We start from the raw sequence: 14,103 nt of genomic DNA, 5'->3' as shown, positions 1-14,103 counted from the left end.
CCTTGTTATCTAACTGTTTACAATCATCAGCAATAATAGGTTTATTCATGTACACTGTTTCTTTCAGAAAACCATTTAAAAAAGCAGTTGTCACATCTAGGTGACACACATCTAAATCTAATTTTACAGCAAGTGCAAACAACAGTCGCAATGTGGAATACCGAAGCACAGGGGAAAATGTCTCATGATAATCTATACCAGCCTTTTGAGAAAATCCTTTGGCAACTAACCTTGCACGGTATCTCACATTGTTAGTACTGTCACACTTTTTTCTAAAGACCCACTTGCATTGAACCACAGTTTTGTCATATGGGCGATCAACTTCCTCCCACGCGTCGTTGTCTTCGAAAGATTTCAGCTCCTCCTGCATGGCTGCTCTCCAGAATTTGCTTTCGGGTCCATTGAGAGCTTCTTCGAGTGTGATGTCTCCTGCATCAACTTCAGTTTGGTCCTCTACAAAACACAGATTATTAAAACCATATCTATCTGGTGCTCTTCGAGTTCTCTTTGGTCTCTCACATGCAGTACTTGGTATCATCTCTACTTCTGGGGTAGTATCATGAAAATCATCTTCAGTACTTACCGAAGAAGCATCTAGATCTGGTACATAAGAGCTGTCTCTGTCATATTCTTCAGAATATGAAGTCTCTGGTCTAATCTGGTCGTCTGACATATCTGGCCTGCTCTCTGGTATTACTGGCACGTTCTCTGGTAAAGATTTACTTTCAACTACTATGTCCACGGTGTTCTTCTCTGGATGTTCCATGATAATGATGTCTCTACTTGAGGTCACAGAGTTAGTAGCTGGATCATATACCCGGTATCCCTTCACGTTCTCAGCGTAGCCGACGAGAATTAGCTGCTTCGCCTTCTTGTCCCACTTGTTGCGTCTCTCCTTTGGGATATGTGTCATCACAGTACTTCCAAAAACTCGCAAATGGCTCAAGTTTGGCTTCTGGCCTGTCCAGATCTCGTAGGGTGTCTTGTCATTCAATCCCGAAACAACAGATCTATTTCTGAGGTAAACCGAGGTGTTCACGGCCTCTGCCCAAAGCTTCTTGTCAAGACCGGCATCAAATAGCAAACACCTTGCTTTCTCCACTACTGACCTGTTCATTCGTTCACACAAGCCGTTCTGTTGTGGTGTGTAAGCATTGGTCTTCTGATGCACTATTCCTTGCTCTGCTAAGTACCTCTCAAACTCAAGACTACAGAATTCACCTCCATTGTCTGTCCTGATAGTTTGTATCTTCCTGTCTTTCTGTTTCTCAACCATAGATTTGAAATACTTGAACTTTTCAAAAACTTCATCCTTTGTTTTTAGAAAATAAACAAATACCATCTTGCTGAAGTCATCCACGAATAAAACATAGTATCTTGACTTTCCAACTGATACACATTCCATTGGACCTCCAACATCAGCATGAATCAACTGCAGCACTCTCTCAGTTTTAGTGTGGCTCTGTTGAAATGGTAGTTTGGCTTGCTTGCCTTCACAACAAGTAATGCAGTCAGACTTTGCAATCTTTGCATCTTCTGGAAATGAAATTCCATCTACTGCCTGTTTCATCTTGTTTAGGCTGCCACTGTTAAGGTGTCCTAAGCGTCTATGCCATGTTCTGCTTGATATCACTGCTGGCACTGCTACTGCTGTCTCTTCTGTTTCCAAAGTATGTAATCTGTATACACCATCAATCAACTCAGCTTGGCCAACAAGTTCATTCTGCTGATTGTAGATACAGCAAATACCTTCTCCAAAAGTCACTCTGTTGCCATTCTCAATCAACTGACTCACGGAGAGCAAGTTTGTGGTCAAGTTTGGTACACACAATACGTTGGAAACTGTGATGTCATACTCAATATCGTTCACGACAGTCACGATATTCACATCTCCTGAGCACGTTACTGGAACACTTGTTTGGTTTGCGATGATAATTTCCTTCGTGTGTAACTTCTGTGATGCATTCACGATCAATTCTTGTCTCGCAGTCATGTGTCTACTGGCGCCGCTGTCAACGTACCAACTCTTTTGGTTGAACCTTCCAGTCAGAAATATAGCACTGAAAGCGTTGGATTGCTTTCTTTTGTTCTTATCCAAGCTCGGACACTGGTTTTTGTAGTGACCGGTTTGTTTACAATTGTAGCATTTTATCACTTTGACAGTTTTCGATTCTGACGTTTGCGCAGTTGACGTTTGTGGTTTCCCGCCATAACTGTATTTGTTGACGTTGCTATTTTTCCCTCGAGAATTATGATTATGAGTTCCTTTAGCTAATAATGCATTCTCGGATACTGGAGACGTACTTGCATCATCACTCATGTCCATCAGCTTCGTTTTGATAATGTCGGCGGTTATTTCGATACCTGAGTGTTCAATGGCCATAAGCATAGGAGCGTACCTTTCTGGTAGTCCCGCCAACATCAATGCACCAATCCACTCATCCGAAATCTTAAAGCCTGTTCCTCTTAGCCGTTGCCCGTTTTCTATTATTTGGGTGACATAATTAGTCATAGATTCGCAGTTTTCGAGGCGTATGTTGATGAGATTTTTCAATAGACTTATCTTTCTTGTGAAGCCTGAATCATCAAACATATTCTTCAATGTAGTCCAAAGATCATATGTGGTAGCTGCCTGCTTTATGTGAACATAAAGCGCCGGATCGATAGTGAGGATTAACTTTGCTTTCGCCTTCGAATCTTCAGTTTTCTGGGCTGTAGTCGCCGTTGCCGCTAACTGTGTTGCAATGGCGTCCGCCATGCCTTCTAACACCAGCACATTTGACGCCGCAAAAGACCAGTCGTCATAATTTTCGCGACCTCTAAGTTTTGGAACGTTTGCTATATAGTTCGTCGACATTTTTATAACTTTATACACGGAAATTATATACTTTCGCACTTTTTGAGTCTGGGCCCATAACCTGTTAATAAAACGCAGTTGGCGGTTTTCTCAAGACTAACTTTTATTGCCATAGACAAAAAACAATAAACAATGACCATAGATTATTTTGTTATTTTCACAGACCGTTCATCACCAGTCTGCGGTGATGATGATGATGTTACCTTGTATGTTGCTTGAGTGGCGCAGGCGGACGCACAGCAAGCGGCGCTAAGATGTCGGTGTCAGATGTGAGCGACTCGCACGACTTCACTGGACGTAGACCGTTCATCACCAGTCTGCGGTGATGATGATGATGTTACCTTGTATGTTGTTTGAGTGGCGCAGGCGGACGCACAGCAAGCGGTGCTAAGGTGTCGGTGTCAGATGTCAACGACTCGCACGACTTTACTGGACGTAGACCGTTCACTGCTAGCGCTGTGGGCTCCTGCAACAAGTATTACACTATTAAAACAGTTGCATATTTGAGGCCATAATGGCTTCTGTCTATTAGCCTGGCCAGAGTGGGGAGTGTAGGCCAAATCCTCCATTTGCCTTTGATAAATTAGAAAGGTCATACTCCTGCAGTTTTATTTATTTATTTTTGGGAAACATACAGTTACAATATAATTTAACTTAGGTGCAGTAAGACAACACATAAACCAGTTAAGTTTCCACATATACAGTTGAGGCTAAATGACTTGATGATAATAATGACCCTTTTCATTTCATCAAAAGACCACTGCACTGCTAGACAAAGGCCTCCCTATGGACTTCCACAACAACTGATTCTGCGCTGCCCGCGTGTAGGCAACCTTTTCTATGTAATCGACGATCCACCGAGTGAATCGTCGATTACATATTTACCAACTCAATGAATTAGTTTGAATTAATTAGTGCTGAATATGTTAATGCAAATGAATAAATAAATAAATAATAAATAAATTAATTTCAAAGCAAATAAAAATGTAATTTTAATGTTGGCTTTTCATAGCTCGAATAAACGATTAAAGATTTGCCACACTGGATGCGTTCTGCGGTTTGTAGTCAAGTTAAAGTAAATCACGTAAGAACGATCGAGTGGTAGATCGTTTATTTTTGAAAAAGTGAATTTTATGAATATTGTATGACGTCTTTACCTGTGTGGTGGCGGGTGGTGTAACAGACGGTAGCGGTGCGTGCACGGTGGGCCGCTGTTTGCTGCGAGAGAACAGTCCCCGCCAGCCTGAAGACCTTTCCAGGTCGTCGGTCCACCTTGTCGGTGGTCCTACCCACATTACACGGTTGTTATTGGTTGATGAGCTAGAATAACTCCCGCCAGCTCGAAGGAGACCTTTTCAGGTCGTCAGTCCATCTTGTGGGTGGACGTCCTACTCACATACATGGTTGTTATTGGTTGATGAGCTAGAATAACACCCGCCAGGCCCGAAGGAGACCTTTCCAGGTCGTCGGTCCACCTTGTGGGTGGTCCTACCCACATACGTTTGTTTTTGGTTGGTGAGCTAGAATAACACCCGCCAGCTCGAAGGAGATCTTTTCAGGTCGTCGGTCCATCTTGTGGGTGGTCGTTCTACTCACATACGTGGTTGTTATTGGTTGGTGAGCTAGAATAACACCCGCCAGCCCGAAGGAGACCTTTCCAGGTCGTCGGTCCATCTTGTGGGTGGTCCTACCCACATACATGGTTGTTATTTATACCTGTGTGGTAGCGGGTGGTGTGACAGGCGGTAGAGGTGCGTGCACGGTGGGCCGCTGTTTGGAGCGAGAGAATAGTCCCCGCCAGCCCGAAGGAGACCTTTTGACGCCGCGTTTGCCTGAAGGATGGAGAAATATTTATATTTTGATTCTACCACTTCTACTTCAATGACTACAACTTTCCCTTCTAGTCAATGACTACTGTGCCGGTATGCACAATACTTAATCTCTTCATATCTTATCTTGATCACGTTCACAGTGTCAGCACATTTATCACGTATAGTGCTGATGCTGTGACGTCATTTACCTTTAATCTATATCGTATAAATAGTTACGCAGTTCGCGTTAATAAACAGATTAATATCAGAGACTAACTACAACTGTTGTATCATTCATACGGTCCCCCAACATGGCACAACTACCACTTCAACTTCTACACAAGACCGGAAAGAATCAGAAGCTTGAATTAATTTTGTCTTCATTTCATAAAGCTAGATCAGGTGCTTTTGAAGATATTAAAGAATTTCTATCCAACCCCGTTTCTTTGTGGTTTAGTGTACTTCTAATACTCTGTCTGGCATTAGGGTTGTATGTGTATTGCAGACAATTTGTTTCGACGAGAGTATTATACAAATGTTTAGTCTTTGAAGTAGAAGTGGTAGTCTCTGAAATGGAAGTCGTTAATAGTATTTGAAGTGGAAGTGATAGTCTCTAATGTAATTATAATACGTGTTATTTTTAAAAACAATGTGTAGATAACGAAAAAGATTCAAATAAAATGATTTGATTTGATGAAAGTAAAACTCACCCGGTATAGGTAGGTCAAGCACCGTGTGGTATTGAGGTAGATTGTTGGGGCCTGACCCGACCTGGGAACAAAATAACTAATTATAATTTGGTGTCAAGTATCCTTTTTCTAAGTCGAACCTTTACTTCAAACTCCTCCTATGTTCTTCTGATTAATTTCGTTGCGGGTCCAATTACAGAACTTTCCCCCGGGACAAACTTAACCTTCACTAGTTGTGTTACTGGCGGTCAAGCTGTAGATCCTGGCTACACAGGAGTTGCAGCGGTGGGAACGAGAGGTGGATCCTTTTTCTAAGGGAAAATATCATTCTTAAGTTGCAATGGCAAAGCTTGCCGCGTGGTTCTGGCAGAGTATAATAAGACCACACCCACTCTTCCCGTGGATGTCGTAAGAGGCGACTAAGGGACAAACATGCTAGCATCAGGCCTCCCCAACCCGTCTGGCCAGCGTGGGGAGTGTAGGACAAATCCTCTTGCCTCTGGTCAATTAGAGAGGGTCGTGCTCCTGCAGTGGAGACTAAATGACCTGATGATGATGACAATGATAACCAACCTCGATGTATTTAGGGCGTAGATGCGACGAGGGCCGTAATTGAGTTCAGCGACGCCGCCGGAATAGCAGGCTATTAAAATACCACGCCGCCGGAATTCAAACCGCCAGAATACCGCCGGAATTCCAAGTCGCCGTAATACTACGCTGCCAAAATTCACACCGCCGGAATACCACGCCACTTCGCCTCTTATAGGCTACAAGTAAGTGAGACTGCAATGTTAGACACTGGGCTTAGTGTGAGTTTACATCCAACGTCTTTACTAGTGACTGCGTAAAAAAATAACATTAAATGTATGACGGATTGTACAGCGACCCTAGCGGATACTTTCAAGAACTGAAATCTTCATAGATTTTTTTGATGCGCTCGCTAGTGACGACGTTTGATTTAAGCTCACACTAAGCCCTCTGAACATTACTAAAGTCCGGTCGCCGAGCACATAGCATTTCGTCCAATGACCCCAAGCTACCCATCCTTGTCGCTCGCGCGTAATTATATTGCTGTCGCGACTGTGCGACGGGCGGCCGCAGTGAGTGTGCGAGCGCGATAGTAACTACGCGCGAGCGATAAGGATGGGTAGCTTGGGGTCATTGGACGAAATTCTACGTGCTCGGCGACTGTACTTTACACTAAAGACTTACCTCGATGTATTTGGGGCGTAAATGCGACGAAGGCCGTAACTGAGTGTGCGCAGCCGCCGCGATGGCGCCGGAAGCCGGCGGCAGCTGCGGCGACTGGAGAGACGCCGCCGGAATAACAGGCTAACAAAATACCACGACAGGAATTCATACCGCCGGAATACCACGCCGCTAGAATACCACAGGAAATCATACCGCCGGAATTCCACGCCGCCAGAATACCGCCGGAATTCCAAGTCGCCGTAATACTACGCTGCCAAAATTCACACCGCCGGAATACCACGCCACTTCGCCTCTTATAGGCTACAAGTAAGTGAGACTGCAATGTTAGACACTGGGCTTAGTGTGAGTTTACATCCAACGTCTTTACTAGTGACTGCGTAAAAAAATAACATTAAATGTATGACGGATTGTACAGCGAATCTAGCGGATACTTTCAAGAACTAAAATCTTGATAGATTTTTTTGACGCGCTCGCTAGTGACGATGTTTGATTTAAACTCACACTAAGCCCTCTGAACATTACTAAAGTCCGGTCGCCGAGCACGTACAATTTCGTCCAATGACCCCAAGCTACCCATCCTTGTCGCTCGCGCGTAGTTACTGTCGCGCTCGCACACTCACTGCGGGCGCCCGTCGCACAGTCGCGACAGCAATATAATTACGCGCGAGCGATAAGGATGGGTAGCTTGGGGTCATTGGACGAAATTCTACGTGCTCGACGACCGTAATACCCTACACTTACTTCGATGTATTTGGGGCGTAGATGCGACGAAGGCCGTAACTGAGTGTGCGCAGCCGCCGCGATGGCGCCGGAAGCCGGCGGCAGCTGCGGCGACTGGAGAGACGCCGCCGGATTGCCACGCCGGCGCGCCTCTTCAAGACTGCAAGAATGGACAATGGTTAATGTATCTTATGTCGTTGTATTTAGAGCGATTTTGCAATAAAACTTTTATACCTAGTCTGTGTGTTTGACATAATGAAATATGTAGATTTGGTAGCTTCAATGAGGGCCATCGTTTTAGCGCTTATCAGTTGGCGCCACTGTAGAGAAGGTCTTGTCATTTGCTAGTGACTGAGACAATTAGACAAACTAATGAGGACTTAGTTCCTTTAAAAAGACTCATGACCGTTTTCACCATCAATCCCTAATTTTTAAGTGACCCCTATGGTAACAAACAATAACAGGAATTTTGTTTTCAAAGGCGTCACTTGAACACACTATGAGGACTATGGAATTTGACGTGTTGCGAACTTTTTTGCTGCTTAAGGGCCCTCGCCCACGGCGACTTTTTGTAGCGATGCAGTCGCGCTGCTGTAGCGCGTTGGCGTCACTTCTGAAGTGCGTTGCAAATACGAAACTAGCAACCAACAACAACAAAAAGTCACCATGGGCGATGGCCCTTCATTATTCATCATCACCATCATTTCAGCCACAGGACGTCCACTGCTGAAAATAGGCCTCCCCCAATGACTTCCACATCGCACGGTTGGTAGCGGCCTGCATCCAGCGCCTTCCTACTACCTTTATCACGTCGTCGGTCCACCTTGTGGGTGGACGTCCCACGCTGTGTTTTCCGGTACGCGGCCTTCACTCCAGAACCTATCTGCCCCATCGGCCGTCAGTTCTGCGTACTATGTGCCCTGCCCACTGCCACTTCAGCTTGCTAATCCGTCGGGCTCTGTCAGCGACTTAGCTTAGTTCGTTTACGGATCTCCTCATTTCTGATTCGATCTCGTAAAGAAACACCGAGGGCCCTTAGGTGTCACGAACTATTTGACGATGACTGTACGTGTACGTCACTCGGCACTCACCTCAGTAGCTTAGTGGGCGGGTTTAGAGGCAGACTCTTGGGCCGCCTCCCGGATTCGAGGCCGCGTAACTCCACTTGCGCTTCGATAGTTTCGTTCTTGTCCTAAAAACAAGAAGACATTTTGTTTATTATGAACCTTACTTCGTCGGCATAGAGTTCAAATATGTTTTAGGCCGAAATTGGTCCAGCTGTTTTGGAAATTAGTCGGAAAAACAGAGTAACAAAAAGTGGGGAGTGTAGGACAAATTCTCTTGCCTCTGGTAAGTTAGAGAGGGCCGTGCTCCTGCAGTGGAGACTAAATGAACTGATGATGTCTTCCTCAAAAGACGTGCATTTATTTATTTATTCAGAAACTCAACAGCTGTTTTACAATATTCATGTTACTGGTCGTAGTCGTATTAGGTACAAAGTGTTGTATTATCTTTGGGTTTCTTTTTGTTTGGCTTTATGGCTTTAAGAATCTAAGGTCTATGAATGTTTTGTCTTTGGAAAAACCGCCCAAAGGCTCGGCCATTTTGTTTGGACATCTTGCAAAAATAAAACGAACTCAGTATAGAAATTCAGTATTTTAGTTAACTACTGTTCCCTACACATCATAACACACAAAGGCCAAAGGCAAATTTCCAAAACCTTCATTAGGTCGTCAGTCTATCTAGTGGAATGCCTGCCTACACTACATTTTACACGGATGATATAACATTTATTACAAACAAATTCTATACAGACAGACCCGGAATCTCTGAAATCCGAACCCATCTTCAGGGTGGTTTCTTTCGTCTGTAGTTTGAAGAAAAGACATACTTATTACAAAGGGAGAAAGGTATACTTCCACTTAGCCAGAGCTGCGTAGTCTATACTTTAATCTTGGTAGGATAAATGATGATAGTCGTCTTTCGGTTGAAGGAATAGAGCACTTATTACAAAGGTAACAAGGTATACATTACCACTTCGATAGAGCTAGGCCCGGAGTCACTGGAGTCCGCTCCTTGGTCCTGAGCGAACAAGTCTTCGGCGTAGCAGATCAGGAATTCGGTCACCACCGCCTGTGGAGAAAACATAATATAGATTATTACGTACTAGGATTATTCGAAGTTTTGAATGTTTCTATCCTTCTCACGCAAATTGAGAACTAGTGTATGTGAGCGAGGGAGCGCTGGAGTGGACAGCAGTTGGCAGGAGCTACCAGGCTATCATGAGTTACCTGAAGTAGTCGGCCCTGAGCCTCCTGTACTAAGGTTACGGTCCTTTTGAAGACACTCGAGGACTTTTCTTGTCAACAAACCGTTGTTGACTCCTGGAGTACCAGGCTCACATAGCGTCCAAGGAAGTATGTTCATCATCGCTCAGCCGATGCAGCTCCATATTTCCAAGCCATTAACCGTTGATGATGACTTTTGAAGTACCAGGCTCGCATAACTGCTAAGGCGGTAGCGTCTCGCTCCTATACTAAAGTTGGACTACGGTCTGTTTGACGACCCTCGTCCTAGACTTAAAGCCGTGGTTAAAGCCTATGATGACTCATGAAGTACCAGGCTTGCATAGCATCCAAGGCAGTAGCGGTTCTCCTGAAGTATCTTGAGCTAATGTCCTATTCAAACAATTCAGCTCCACATTTCAGTCTCAAGTACCAGGCTCGCATAACGTCCAAGGCAGTGGCGGTTCGCCTAAGCTAGTCCTACATCTTAGCGATGCCTTGCAGAGCGTGTTATGGCCTCGGGCTTCGGAGCAGGTTGGGAGCCCACACGATGGCCACGATGACTCCTAAAGTACCAGGCTTGGATAACCTCTGAAGAAGTAGCGGTTCTTCTCGTCGATACTTTAGTATCTTGGAGCAGGCACAAGTCACATTCAAACCATTCAGCTCCATATTTCTGTCCTAATGACTCCTGAAGTACCAGGCTCGCATAGCCTCCAAGGCAGTAGCTAGTGTCATCTTACCTGCACAGCGACGCCTTGCAAAGCGTGTTGCGGCCTCGGGCTTCGCAGCAGGTTGGGAGCCCACACGATGGCCATATTCCGCGCCGTCATACCGGTGCTCTCGCCTAGTAAGGACACGCGGCGAAGGTGGCGCATTAGGTATGCTAGGGTCCTGTGGGAAGTTAAATACAGAGGTTTGAAAAAAGACACTTTGCAGTATAATGTTGAATAAATAAAGAAATCAACTCAAAAAATCGAAGTATTAGCACAGAATAATAATAAGTACTACGTACAGAAGTTTTACTTCGCCAAGGTATTTTAAAAAATGTATGCTCAATGTCATTAACAATATGGTGTAATTTAGCCTGTCTCAAGAGTCAAGCACCATTTTGTTGACAAACGTCAGTGATCGGCACTGCGCCGAAGCTATAGGGCTGACTTCGGTAAAATGATGTGACGTGAGGTGCCAAACTGCGGAAAATGGCGGAGGAAATACATGATTTAGCATGAATTATCATGAATAATATTAACTACTTATTTACCTCTCAGTGTCTTGAGGCAACTTAAAAAAGTACATTCTGTGTTTTTATTATTATTTAGGCAGTTAAATACTGCACAGTATTTAGTACACCATTTTCTTTATTTTCTTCCATCATACACAAGAATACGCGTGCGTGAGTCAATGTTCGCTCCTATGTGAGGCCTTATCGAATAGTATCCTGTAGGTGGGCCATCGTGCGTGTTTTGTTTTCGATGTAAACTCGCGGAGATGAACAAGCCTGGTATTAGTACGCCTGTAATGACAACTGAAGAGTTCACTTTGACACTCCTAATCAGTAATATTAAGGTCAGTAGCCTAGAGAGACCAGGTTGTCATAAGAACGTAGGTTCAGTAGCCCAGCTAAAGTATCAGGATCTCATAACAACTGAAGAGATTACTAGATACTTCTAATCAGACGTCTGGCATACATACGAAGATCACAGGTCCAGCTAAAGTACCAGGCTCTCATAACATCTGTAATATACCAGTTCGTCACTGACCTGTAGTGAGGAGGCGGCAGTTTGACCACGGTGTCCCTCACGGCCCTCAGTTTGGAGGCCTCGTCCGGCTGCTGCACTGCGCTCACGAAGCTCTCGTAAAGCTGGTACGTGCAGAGCGGGTTTGGGAGCTCTCTGTAACAATAAAACAATGTAAGAAAATATCCGTCCACGGGCCGGAAGACGTAGTGTGGGCAGGCCCCCCACTAGGTGGACCGACGATCTAGTGAAGGTCGCGAGAGGTGCCTGGATGCGTTGTGGATATCAAAGGATCTCAAAAAGAAAAAGAAGCAGAGTTGGTGACTTGCAAAATAGTACCAGGTTCAGCCGCTGAATAGGTTAAGAGAAAGTTGTTCCTGACGTTTCAGAACAATTTTTTCAAATATGTGAGCCCTTAGTCTTACTGGGTCTGGCCTAGACAAGGTCCAATCTATGTTTCACTCCTGTACTAATAGTCCAGTCAAATTAGACATGAACCCTGCAATAATTCGCATACAGCTGAAAATTGGTACGAATGTTCGGAGCACCATTATGAATTAACTGTGAAAAGTCCCCATCGATCCGACGTGTGCTAAAAAAAAAATTCAAGGTCAAACTTAAAAAATACGGGTTTTTGAGATTTTCAGCCAAACGGTAAGTTTTATCACAAAAATATGTATGACAAGGTTTAAACCATACAATTATCTATCAAAATTGTCTATACACTTTCTCCTAAGAGTCAACGTTTCTGAGATTCGATGATCCGAAGAGTCAAAAAAGTGTTTTCTTCATAACAGTCTTACACATAAATCCAATGTGATATCGCCTCGTGCCAAGACTCAGCATTGTATCATGATGTGTTGTCGACGTCGAATATAAAATGATTAACCTCAATGTCATTTGTCATCTTTAATTGTCGAAAAATGTTTGCAACTTAGACGAAGGACTGCACCGTGAGTTTCTAAGATACGAAGTTTTCGTGTCTATTATGTTTAAGAGCTCTTATATGCACACGTCACTACTCTACTTGTAACTCTATGGTCACTCTTTTAGCCCGGTCAAGTCAGAAAATCCAGGTTATAATAATTCGCATAGAGCTGAAAATTTGTGTGATTGTTGAGAACACCATCCATAATGAAATGTCAAAAGTCCCCAGCGATCCGTCATTTGAAAAAAAATTTACGAAGTCCAAGTTTTTTGCATTTTTCCGCCAAACAGTAAACTTATCATAAGAAATGATAAGAAATAGTAGTAGATCATAAAATTATCTATTAAAATTGTCTTTGCCCCTTTTTCCTAAGAGTCACCGTTTATGTGGTAACGATGCAAAAAGTTGGAGAATTCGCATTCTGTTAACTACTCCAAAAGTCCACAACTTCAACTCTATTAAAATAGTTTTGAATTGAACAGGATAACAAATACATCTTAAAAAAGGCCTACTGGGGAAACCTGGTAAAAAAAAATACGCCAAATAACCCTCATAGGTGTTGTGGAAACATGTGCATATAACGAGAACATCAAAACTAACTTTTTGAATCGTTCTACCTCATAATCGGTGACTCTTAGGAAAAAGGGGTGAAGACAATTTTAATAGATAATTTTATGATCTACTATTTTTTCTTATCTATATTTATGATAAATTTACTACTTGGCCAAAAAATGCAAAAAACTTGGGACTTCGAAAACTTTTTTTTTAAATGACGGATCGTCGGGGACTTTTGACATTTCATTTAGGATGGTGTTCTTAACATTCACACAAATTTTCAACTCTATGTGAATTATTATAACCTGGACTGTCTAACTTGGTCGGGCTAAAAGAGTGACCATAGAGTTACAAGTAGAGTAGTGACGTGTGCATATAAGAGCTCTTAAACATAATAGACACGAAAACTTCGTATCTTAGAAACTTACGGTGCAGTCCTTCGTCAAAGTTGCACCCATTTTTCGATAATTAAAGATGACAGACGACATTGAGGTTGATTATTTTATATTCGACGTCGACAACACATCATGATACAATGCTGAGTCGTGGCACGAGGCGATATCACATTGGATTTATGTGTAAGACCGTTATGAAGAAAACACTTTTTTGACTCTTTGGATCATCGAATCTCAGAAACGCTGACTCTTAGGAGAAAGTGTATAGACAATTTTGATAGATAATTGTATGGTCTTAAACCTTGTCCTACATATTTTTGTGATAAAACTTACCGTTTGGCTGAAAATCTCAAAAACCCGTATTTTTTAAGTTTGACCTTGAATTTTTTTTTTAGCACACGTCGGATCGATGGGGACTTTTCACAGTTAATTCATAATGGTGCTCCGAACATTCGTACCAATTTTCAGCTGTATGCGAATTATTGCAGGGTTCATGTTTAATTTGACTGGACTATAAGGTCCTAGTCCCTTTAAGGACAGCCTAGGACCAATTTTCTTACCAACGAACCCTTGAGGATGGGTCCTGAAGTACCAGGCTCACATAACCTCTAAGGAAGTATCTTCTCACCTGAAATACATCTTCAGCAAGCTAGGCACGGCGTGGGGGTCCCTTGCGACCGCCGGCGCGGTCAATTCCGGCGCGGTTCCGGCGTGGAAAGCGGCTCGGTTCCGGCGTCGAAGGCGGCGCGGAGGCGTTGCGTGAGCCCCGACCCGCCGGACAGACGATACACGCCGTCCACTACGCCTCACTTGACTGCCCTATGTTCCTTGTCTCTTTGAAGACACTTCAGAACCAAAGTTCTTGCCAACGAACCCTTGAGGATGAGTCCTGAAGTACCAGGTTCGCATAAC

At 43.7% G+C, this 14,103-nt stretch overlaps 1 protein-coding gene across 1 annotated transcript in view; it reads right to left on the bottom strand.

Annotated features, from left to right (window-relative positions):
- Positions 1-14,103, bottom strand: part of LOC135085599 (GTPase-activating protein CdGAPr) — a 71,507-nt gene that overhangs the window by 16,246 nt on the left and 41,158 nt on the right. The window contains exons 13-21 of the mRNA XM_063980372.1: positions 11,338-11,469; positions 10,318-10,468; positions 9,324-9,422; positions 8,381-8,481; positions 7,311-7,449; positions 6,570-6,689; positions 5,379-5,439; positions 4,574-4,689; positions 3,199-3,323 (exon numbers count right to left, since the gene is read on the bottom strand). Of these exons, the coding sequence (XP_063836442.1) occupies positions 3,199-3,323; positions 4,574-4,689; positions 5,379-5,439; positions 6,570-6,689; positions 7,311-7,449; positions 8,381-8,481; positions 9,324-9,422; positions 10,318-10,468; positions 11,338-11,469 (1,044 nt within the window). The remainder of the gene's footprint in view (positions 1-3,198; positions 3,324-4,573; positions 4,690-5,378; positions 5,440-6,569; positions 6,690-7,310; positions 7,450-8,380; positions 8,482-9,323; positions 9,423-10,317; positions 10,469-11,337; positions 11,470-14,103) is intronic.

This window comes from Ostrinia nubilalis, chromosome 29 (genome assembly GCF_963855985.1).
Source record: "Ostrinia nubilalis chromosome 29, ilOstNubi1.1, whole genome shotgun sequence".
Lineage (NCBI taxonomy): Eukaryota > Metazoa > Arthropoda > Insecta > Lepidoptera > Crambidae > Ostrinia > Ostrinia nubilalis.
Note: the sequence above shows the minus strand (reverse complement) of the source record. Positions and strands in the feature narration are given on the sequence as shown.